The sequence below is a fragment of the Lepidochelys kempii genome, chromosome 15 (genome assembly GCF_965140265.1).
Source record: "Lepidochelys kempii isolate rLepKem1 chromosome 15, rLepKem1.hap2, whole genome shotgun sequence".
In the NCBI taxonomy this organism is placed as follows: Eukaryota; Metazoa; Chordata; order Testudines; family Cheloniidae; genus Lepidochelys; species Lepidochelys kempii.
The window spans coordinates 28,887,298-28,897,897 of NC_133270.1; the positions used below are offsets into that span (position 1 = coordinate 28,887,298).

Sequence of the window (10,600 nt, forward strand, 5' to 3'; positions counted from 1 at the left end):
TTGCTTTCATTGCATGCAAAGCACAGCACCCCTGGTACTGGGTGTCGTTGCATTGTGTTGTAAATGTCTCCATGTACAGCCAACAAATCTGGCCTCTGCCTTTTATTTACCTTTGTCCTGTCTTGCATATCAAGGCGCTTCAGATGTTTCACTGCTTGCTAATGCTTTTATCTGGGAAGCACCGTCTTCACTAGCCTGCCAAATATTCACTGTACTTTGTGATATCTACTCCATTTCTCACAATAACCTTCCTCTGACCTGGTCATCAGCTACATACCACAGATAATTTGGTCTCTCCTTAGACCATCTTCTAACTGTTCAAAATCACATGACTTAGCTTTGGTATGTAGGTCTCTAACTGCAGTCAATGGTGTCTCTGGCAGCTGGATTCTTGCCAAGAAAAAGTGTTTTTTCCCAAGTGTTATTCTGACATGGATCATAGTATTCTGGACAGTTTTGAATGACTTTGCCTGCAAGTTTGAAATCCCCTTCACCCTAGCACTGGGCTGCATCCTAGCTCTCCAAAGCCTCCAGGCCTGAGTTCACCCTCTGCAACACTGAGAAATTCAAGGGGCATCATTTCCTCCATTTTTACAAAGATTTAATTTCCTTCGACACCACATAATAAAAGTGTGATGCCCAGGAGAGCCTGTAAGAGATGGCTGCTTTAGTTCCTGATACAGGTTATGAAAGATTAACACCATCACAAAATTGATTCTAGTGGCAAAACCGCACACGCTGCTAACAGATACAATATAACAAGGACGGCTCATCAGGAAGAGATTTCAAATATGCTCATTGCAAACAGCATCAAGGCAACTTTCAGCCAATGCTAACAGTCCCCAAGGCCATTCTGGTGCCCTTCTCAGCCTTAAACTCTGTTTTTCATGCTCACTGCATCTAAATGCAGAAACGCAGACTGAGTCCAAAGGGAAAAAAAATTGCAATATTTTCTTACAGGGAGAAGACAAGCAGAATGAATTACTGCCATCTAGTGACTGCAAAGGACATTTTCTCTGTTGGATAAACAGTTGAGCATGGTACTGAGACAGGGATGAAGGAACAAAATGCTCCACCATGTAAAACTCCATTGGTGCCTATGATAATAATGATCAAGCCTTTGCAATTCTGTTAATGGGACATGGTCTTAATGCTTCTAGTCTACGCATCTGTAATTATATGACCATCATGACGTGAGCAACAGAGTCATCATGGGAGTCAATGGTGAAACGTTCAGACCCACTTTTGGCTACTTCCTGTCTAGAGAACCCGAGTAAAGGGCACGGCAAGGAAAGTAACCTCTGGGCTACATAAATGTACAAACATACAGCCCTAGACAATGAAGTGTAATGTTATTTTTAATGAACTGGAGAGCGTGCATGGGTATATCATGGGCCTCCGAATCAGAACAGTTCAGAAGCATCTTAGGCCCTATAGTGCTAATGGTGATCCTCCTTTAGTTCACGTCACAGTGGCCTGGGCTTCTGGAATTCTTTCTCTGCTACCCCTTGTGAAGCTGTGAATAATGATGGTGTGCAACCTATCAACAACTGCAGTCCTTAAGCTGCCATGGATTTGTCATTATACTTGGCATGTACACAGCACTTTATGAAACACTGACTAATTAACCCTCACCACACTCTTGAGGGATGGGTCGGTATTTTCATCCCTGTATTACACATATGGCAACTGAGTCACAAAAGGAGCACTTTTCAAAGAAGTTGATATCAAAGCCAAGAATAGATCCCAAGCATTCCTGGCTACTGGTGATGTGCTCGTACCATTAGATCAAATCTAAGTGGATCACCAATGGCAGATTATAAATGTGCTTCTTAGAATGTAGCATGGAACTGTCTGAATTTAAAAAAAAATACAGCATGTACTGAGGTGCAATTGTTTTCTAATCCTCAATCATTAATTCCCCAGTTAGGTTTGAGTGCAACAGAATTAAGGACAATGCATTCGGTGTTTGTATTACAGCTTCTTTGAAGAAATGTTTCACTGATCTCTCAAAGGCTATTTGATTGTTCCAAAACTTGTTCCTCCACATTTTGTCATAAAGGACATTGGCATGTTCAAAATTAATAGACTACATGGTAATTTCCTGCTGTAGGGATTGCCTTGGGCTCAGTTTGATGCTGAGCGGTCTCCAAGCTGAGATGCTGTCAGGCTACCTTTAGGGATACAGATCTGATTGAGCTGATCAAGCTTCTTTTGTCAATCCCAATAAGTCAAAAAGCACATGGAGAAGTCCCAGTACTGAGAATGTGGATACTGCATTTCGTATTTCTGATCTAAAACGAACCAAAAAGAAGTGGGTAGACTTTCTATGAGCACCCACCTCCGTATAATGTCAACACCAGAGAGCTCTGCCCTCCCTGGAATCCTTAGGAGGACAGCAATGGCCTAGCTCTGAGCTGCAGCTGAGCAGGGTCAGCACAGCTCTGGAGCAGTGGAAGACAGGTGAAAAATAGCCCAGAATCCAGGTCATGTGTGTAAATCATTACCTCCTGCTAAGAGTAGATTTCCCTGTTAATAATGCTTTTACTTAAGTGTTTATTGTTTGTTTGGTAATATTCAGGACACAGAAGGCAGCACTGTATCCCCCCTTCCCCCCAGCTTATCACCCAAAGAGAAAACACCACACAATGTCCTTGAAAAAGGTTGCAAGTATCAAGGGGTAGCCATGTTAGTCTGTATCGACAAAAGCAACAAGGAGTCTGGTGGCACCTTAAAAACTAATAGATTTATTTGAGCATAAACTTTCATGGGCAAAAACCCCACTTCTTCAGCTGCGTGGGGAAAAAGTGGTGTCTTGGACCATTACTTGGGCTCCAAGTACAATAATGGAGGAACTGGACTTATGCTTCTGGCACTGACAGAAAACTCAGATCTAAATTATCTTCCTGATTCCGCCACCGCACCCCAGCGTGACCCGGGAGTGAAGTCACACTCTCTGCCTCAGTTCCCCATCTGTAACAAGGGGAAACAACCCTTCCCTACCACACTGGGTTTGTTGTGAAGGCAAATGCTTTAACGTCTGTGAGGCACTGTGATGGTGGAAGGGAGTTCCAGCCATAAGGGGCAGCAAGGAAAACGGTGAACGAGACAAGTAGGGAAGTTTTTCAAATGAGACTTGCAGCCTGCGCATTGCCAGCAGTCCAAGGCTTTTCTTCTGCTTTGCTAGGATACTTCGCTCTTGTAAAGAGCATTAAAAAACACTTGAGATGCACGTAATTAACCCCATTTTACAGCTCAGGAGACTCCAACGGTTCTGTTGTGGCCCATAACCTTTCTGTGGCAGAGATGGTAACAAGGACCGAGCCTAGCACTTCCTTGCTCCCTCACCTGTGGTGTATCACACCCCTCTGCAGGAGTTTGTTTAGTGGCAGTGGGCTGTGCATTGCAGGTGCCAATAGATGCTCTGAAAAAGGTCACTGCAGGACACTGCTGCGAGGCCTTTATAGATTCCAAGGCCAAAAGAGACTATTGATAAGCCAGGCCAGAGACCTGACCCACAATGATCCCTAGAGCAGATCTTTAAAAATAAAATAAAATCCAGTCTTGATTTTAAAATTGCCAGTGATGAAAAATCCACCACAACCCTTGGTCAATTGTTCCATTAGTTAATTACCCTCCCTGCTAAAACTTCACACCTTATTCCCAGTCTGAATTTGTCTAGCTTCAGCTTGCAGCCCTGAGATCCCATTGTATTTTTCGCTGCGAGAGCAGAGAACCCTTCGTCAAATTTTTGTTCCCTAAAGCCACTCCCGTAATCAAGTCACCCCAGGCCCTTCGGCCAGCCACAGAGCCAGAGAACAGCTCAGGAGACCCTCTCGCAGCAAGAGAGGCCCAGGGCTCTGGTAACTCCATCCCCACACACGTCCAAGCGGCTCCAGCATGCAGCACTACACCCCCTCCCGCCCATCAGCCCTGAGCACCCCAGGAAGGGCTTATCTGAAGCCCCAGCTCCTGGAGTCCCAGGATGAAGGAAGAACCTGGGCATTCATTTCCCCACAGATTTCTAGCCCCAGGGGGATGCAGACAGCAGCTTGGAAAGAGGCCCCTAAAGGCAGCGGCTGCCTACCAAACACTGATGGGCTACCCCCTCAGCACCCAGCCCCAGGCAGCTGGGCGGCCCCCTGGCTTTTAAATAGAAGCTCCCGCCCTTCACGATCGAACGGCCTTCTCATTGGCTGCTAGCGCTCAGACTGGCGTGAGCGCCCCGCCTATCGCGGCTCTCCACGAGCCTCTCCGGCGCCGGAGACGTGGAGCTGAACGGGAAACACGGCCGGAAGAGGGGGCGGGGCGAGGGGAGACGGATAGGCCGGAAGGCCAATGAGAAGGAGAGGCCGGGGGCGGACCAGCCAATGGTGGTGATCGGGGGCGGGGCAGGGCGGAGCGCGGAGACCTGTCTGGCCCGGGTGGGGACAGTAGCCGGCAGCCGGCGTCTGTGGGGCGGCCGCCAGGTGAGGCCTCGGGAAGCCCCGGGGGGCGCGGGCTGAGTCTGGGGACAGTGGGCGGGCCATGAGGCCAGAGGAGCGGGGGCGCCCCGAGGGGGACGGGCCCCAGCAGAGGGGCGGCCCGAGGCCCGGGGGGGACACGGGACCCAGCGGGGGGACGGGGCCCCAGGAGGGGGGCGCCCCGAGGTCCGGGGGGGGACACGGGCCCGGGCCCCAGGAGGGGGGCGCCCCGAGGTCCGGGGGGGCCCCAGGAGGGGGGCGCCCTGAGGTCCGGGGGGGACACGGGCCCCAGGAGGGAGGCGCCCCGAGGGGGGGGGACACGGGACCCAGCCGGGGGACGGGGCCCCAGGAGGGGGGCGCCCCGAGGTCCGGGGGGGGACACGGGCCCCAGGAGGGAGGCGCCCCGAGGGGGGGGGACACGGGACCCAGCCGGGGGACGGGGCCCCAGGAGGGGGGCGCCCCGAGGGGGGGGACACGGGCCCCAGGAGGGAGGCGCTCTGAGGTCCGGGGGGGGACACACGGGACCCAGCCGGGGGGCTCCCCGAGGGGGGGGACACACGGGACCCAGCCGGGGGGCTCCCCGAGGGGGGGGGACACGGGCCCCAGCCGGGGGACGCAGCCCCAGGAGGGGGGCGCCCCGAGGTCCGGGGGGGGACACGGGCCCCAGGAGGGAGGCGCCCCGAGGGGGGGGGACACGGGACCCAGCCGGGGGACGGGGCCCCAGGAGGGGGGCGCCCCGAGGTCCGGGGGGGGACACGGGCCCGGGGGGGGGGGACACGGGCCCCAGGAGGGGGGCGCCCCGAGGTCTGGGGGGGCCCCAGGAGGGGGGCGCCCTGAGGTCCGGGGGGGGACACGGGACCCAGCCGGGGGACGGGGCCCCAGGAGGGGGGGGGACACGGGCCCCAGGAGGGAGGCGCTCTGAGGTCCGGGGGGGGACACACGGGACCCAGCCGGGGGGCTCCCCGAGGGGGGGGACACATGGGACCCAGCCGGGGGACGCAGCCCCAGGAGGGGGGCGCCCCGAGGTCCGGGGGGGGCTCCAGCAGGGGGCCGCTCCGAGGGGGTGCCCCAGCCGGGGGGCGTCCCAAGGCCAGGCACCACCCAGCTGCCTGCAGGGAGCCCTGTGGGGAGCAGGCTGCTGGGGCCAGGGGCACCGCAGAGTCGCTGGGTGCTTTGCTGCCCCAGGTCCCCAGTCAGGCCACCCCCTGGGATCTTGCAGCCCGGGGATGGGTGGCGCGCCGTAGATGGCCCATCCCCACCCTGGAGCCCTTCTCTTGATATTTGCATTGGGGGTCTGGTTGGGGGGCCCTGCCCCCAGGAGCTCACAGTCAGAGCAGATAAGACAGACCCAGGTGGGGTGGGAAACAGCAGCACCCTAGAGGGCTAGTGACTTGCCCAGATCGCCCAGCAGGTTGGTGTTAGAGCCAGGAATAGAGCCCCATTCTCATGAGTCCCAGACCGCGGCCTTCGCTGCTGCATCATACCGGCATGGCTACAACTCCTGTGCTAACGCAATTCCTGTTCCCAGGTCTGGCCCGGCCCATGAGAGATGCTCTTTGTGTCCACCCCTGGGGCCAGATGAATCTCTTGTCGATGGCTGTGGTGGTGGATCCTGAGCTGAAATGGATGAGTCTGTGGCTCCGTGTCAGATGGGCAGCAGTGCTAATGCTCCTGGTGGGCTCTCTGTTGGTGCTGTTGCTCCCACTGGCTGCAGTAGAAGAGCAGCGTCAGGCAGTGCTCAAAGGACTCTCCTTCCTGAAAACTAAATTGGGAGTAGGCTATGTAGGGATTACCAGGCACACAGGGCAGACAACTGGACTCAGCGTGACTTCAAGTGGATTAGAGCTGCTGGTGCTGAAATCCAAACCCTCCCCAGGTAAGAAATGGGCTTTCTGCACTTGAGAGACTAGGGAAATGTTGTGGGAGCATGTGCTGCAGACACAGGTTACTGCGTGACTGACTGTGTAACTCTCTGCATTTGTAGAGAGTCCTTATCCAAGGATCTCCAAGCACTCTATAAACGTTAATAAACCCCCACAACACCCTTGCAAGTGAGAGAAGTTGTCCCCGTTTTACAGAAGAATTAAACCTAGGTCGCACAAGTCAGTAGCAAAGCTGAAAATAAAAGCTAAGACTCCTGATGTATAGTCCATAACTGGGCTAGCATGCATTGATTTGAACCATGAAAGGAGTGTGTGCTGGTATTTTACTAGCCCTGTTGGTCCTTTCAGATTTTCTTCCCACTTTTTCTCTGTTCCAGTGAAGCTTCATTAAAATTTCAGGATCTTGAACACAGTATTTTGGACTGCATTTGTAGTGCACTAGAAAGGTATTAAATATTTCAATAAAGAAACTGCAGAAATGCTTCTTCATACTGATCCCATTACCTACCTTGCTTAACTGACTACATGCATCGTATGAACCATCTGCCATTTCTGAAAACTGGATCCTAGGCAAGACCAGTCATCTGATTGTAATAGCAACACCTGTGCTAGTTGTATGTAGTTGGAGCAAGAGGCCTTCTCCACCAGCAAGCTGTGCAGGCAGGGCTGGTCCTGATCTACCTACCTTTCTCTTTAGGCTAAGGTCAGGTGTACCCTTGGAAGGCTTTGCTGGTACAGCTGGAGCAGTATACTATAGTGGCAAAGCCCTCCAAGTGTGAATGGAGTTTGTCAGCAAAACTCTGTTTCTTCCAGTATTCCAGCCCACTCACCTTCCCAAGTGAAAGAAGCTATTCCTGCTACAGTGCAGTTTTGCTAGTGTAAGTGCATCTACACTGTAGGGTGGGCCGGGCCTGAGTTTCTGGTATTTGTAACCCACAGTAAAGTCTGGAACATGAATTCTTTATATCGCTCTTGGCTTGATTAATTTCATTTTAATATGTATTAAAGGAACACTCTTAGTACCCATCGCTGTGGTGTCTAAGTACTGTTGTTGTGCATTTCAGAAATCAAATTAGAAGCCAAAGCAGCTTTGAATCAAGCCCTTGAAATGAAACGGCAGGGGAAGCGTGAGAAAGCCCATAAACTCTTCATGTATGCCCTCAAAATGAATCCAGATTACGTGGATGCTCTGAATGAGTTTGGCATCTTTTCTGAAGAGGAGAAAGACATCATTCAAGCAGACTACTTGTACTCCAAAGCACTGACCATTTCTCCTTGTCATGAAAAAGCTCTGATCAATCGGGACCGAACTCTGCCCCTGGTTGAAGAGATAGACCAGAGATACTTTAGCATTATTGACAGCAAAGTTAAAAAAGTGATGTCAATCCCCAAAGGCAATTCAGCCCTGCGTCGAGTGATGGAAGAGTCTTATTACCACCATATTTATCACACCGTTGCCATTGAAGGGAATACATTAACACTCTCTGAAATACGGCATATCATTGAGACCAGATATGCTGTTCCTGGGAAAAGTCTCGTGGAGCAGAATGAAGTCATCGGTATGCATGCTGCGATGAAATACGTAAATACCACACTGGTATCCCGAATAGGCACTGTAACCATCAGCGACATTTTGGAGATACACAGGAGAGTGCTGGGCTATGTAGACCCTGTGGAAGCTGGGAGGTTTCGGACTACCCAGGTGTTTGTAGGACATCATATCCCACCCCATCCTCAAGATGTTGAGAAACAGATGCAGGAGTTTGTACAGTGGATCAACTCCGAAGATGCCATGAGCTTACACCCTGTGGAATTTGGGGCCTTAGCCCATTACAAACTGGTATATATACACCCATTTGTAGATGGCAATGGAAGGACCTCACGCCTGTTAATGAATCTCATTCTAATGCAGGCAGGCTATCCACCCATCACAATCCGTAAGGAGCAAAGGGCGGAGTATTATCATGTCTTAGAAGCAGCCAATGAAGGAGATGTGAGACCTTTCATACGTTTCATTGCAAAATGTACTGAGACCACGTTAGATATGCTGCTTATTGCCACAACAGAATATTCAGTTGGTTTACCTGAGGCTGATGGCAGCACTGCTAGATACAAGCAAACTATTCCAGTCAAAACTTGAATGTTATGACGATCCAATGACAAAACGAATGTGTGGAGTAACAAAGCTACTCAACATTCCTGTTGAGAAACAACTCCACAAGAGGAGAAAATCACTCTTAGCATTTCATTTATTTAATGTTTAGTAAATTAATGTACTTTTTTATATCCATTATCCTTATGCCAAGCTAAACTGTGAAGCATTAGTGTTGAATGTGCACTAGGTCCAGCTTGTGTTACTGGAGGGGAAAGGAGAGAGAAATCCAAAGTGAGGCCACTTTGCAAGTGGGATCCAAGCTGTAGTAAAACTTATTGAATTACTTCCTACAATCCTATGTGGGATGGCTTCCTAAAGCCAACACCTTGTAATTGCCTTGATGCCATGTGTATCTTAATTTGTATTGTACAGGGAAGGCACAAGCACCCTTTCTAAAAGTCACAAGGTATTTTATTGTATTGCTACCATTGCCTTATTTTGCTTTCCAACAAAAACCCCTTCAGCCAGTGTTGTAGCACTTTATTTAAAAGCTCGTTAGTGGGATTATTTTACAATTGTCCAAAGGCTAGAGATCTCCTTTCCGCCCTCGCCCCATTGCTCATGTGCCATACTGCTCTTTTGGTAGCTAATCTATTTTTGTTAAAGGTAACATCTAAAATTAGGGCTTGTTTTGTTTTTTCAAACTTCGTATGTGCAGCCATACTTTGTATGGTGTCAGTTCCCTCTATTTGGGTGAGTTTTATGCAGCAACTGGGGGGGAAAAGGTTTAAAGTTGGTTTGAGACCACTGTCCAGGGGATTGAGGAGCAACTGAACAACCCATCTGTCCAAATTTAATTCAACGGGATTGCAAGTTGATTTCTTACATTGTGTGTAAGGACCCTATACTGCCTCCTGCAGCTTAGTAAGGATAACAGCTTACCTAATTCTGTCAGCAGTTGTTGTCATGCCATAGAAAGTGCCTCTTGCAATGAACACTCCAGTTACATGTTTGAAAACAGTTAGCTTCTGCAAAACCCTGGGAAGTACGTGTTCCTATACATGATAGGATTCAAGATCCAACCCCACCATTTCAGTAGAGATAGCAAATTTGAATACTAGATACTCTACATCCCAGTTAATGCATTTTCAGCCTCAACTGATACAAGAGGCTACTAGCCCTGACTGATGGCTTTAACAATTTCTAGATTTTCTGACTGCTACTGTGGTTGAGCTATATATGTCATCTCAACAGTATGGAGAGGGCCTTTCTGATGCTATAATTTTGCAAGTACTCAGAAGCACATCAGTTTCTTGCATTCTAATACTAGAGTCCAGTTACTGTTTGTAAATGCTTAAATTGGCAATATCTAATGAAACAATGTCAGTATGCTGCCATGTGCTCTTGCTTTGATAAAAATGCAGTTGAAGCTCATGACAGTAGCTCCTCAGACCCCTTCCCTGCTAGTTAGGTGATAGTATGACAAAAAACTGTAGCAAACTGAAAATATAACAGCCCAATGCATCCTAGTTGGATTACCTACAGCAGCATCCTGAATCTGAGAATGCAGTAAGATCTTTCCATAGCTCATTAACTGACCGGTATCAGCCACTCCATTTCTGAAGTCACAAGTAGCAGCTTGTAATTGTTATGCTGCCTTGTTTACTATACACAATAATTTCCCCCACCCTCTGACAAGTATTTCTCACTAGAGGCCTGGCATGAATCCCATTTAATAGCAAGTTTCATAATAAAATCAGGAGACCAATAAAGTATCAAGATATAGTGTTGCCTGTTCGTACGTGCTAGCTCATGTTCATGTCATGTATCATGACTCAATGCACTAAACATCACTGCCTGGGACAGTAAACAATGGGGATTGTTTTTAAAAGCATGCTTATTTTAGTACAAGATGTGTATATGGATTCTGCACTTTAGCTTTTTGTGGAAAATGTTATTTTAGTAACAGATTAATAAAGTATTTTACTATGTAAATCTTTGTTTTGGGATATCACTTAGCACAAGTTTAATACACTAAATTTTAAATTTTACATAGTAGAGCCTGGTTCCCCGAAATTTGTGTGCTAGATGTCATTACCAGTTATTGTTACATTTTTTTTTTCCATTCAGGCAGATGTGGATTATTGTGCTTAGTTACA

At 49.3% G+C, this 10,600-nt stretch overlaps 1 protein-coding gene across 1 annotated transcript; it reads left to right on the top strand.

Moving 5' to 3' along the window:
- Positions 1–4,390: 4,390 nt before the first annotated feature.
- On the top strand, positions 4,391–10,560 carry FICD (FIC domain protein adenylyltransferase). The gene is made up of 3 exons (XM_073313580.1): positions 4,391–4,469; positions 5,992–6,339; positions 7,411–10,560. Exons 2-3 carry the CDS (start codon positions 6,006–6,008, stop codon positions 8,484–8,486), a joined length of 1,410 nt encoding a protein of 469 aa, XP_073169681.1. The 5' UTR covers positions 4,391–4,469; positions 5,992–6,005; the 3' UTR covers positions 8,487–10,560.
- Positions 10,561–10,600: the final 40 nt, after the last annotated feature.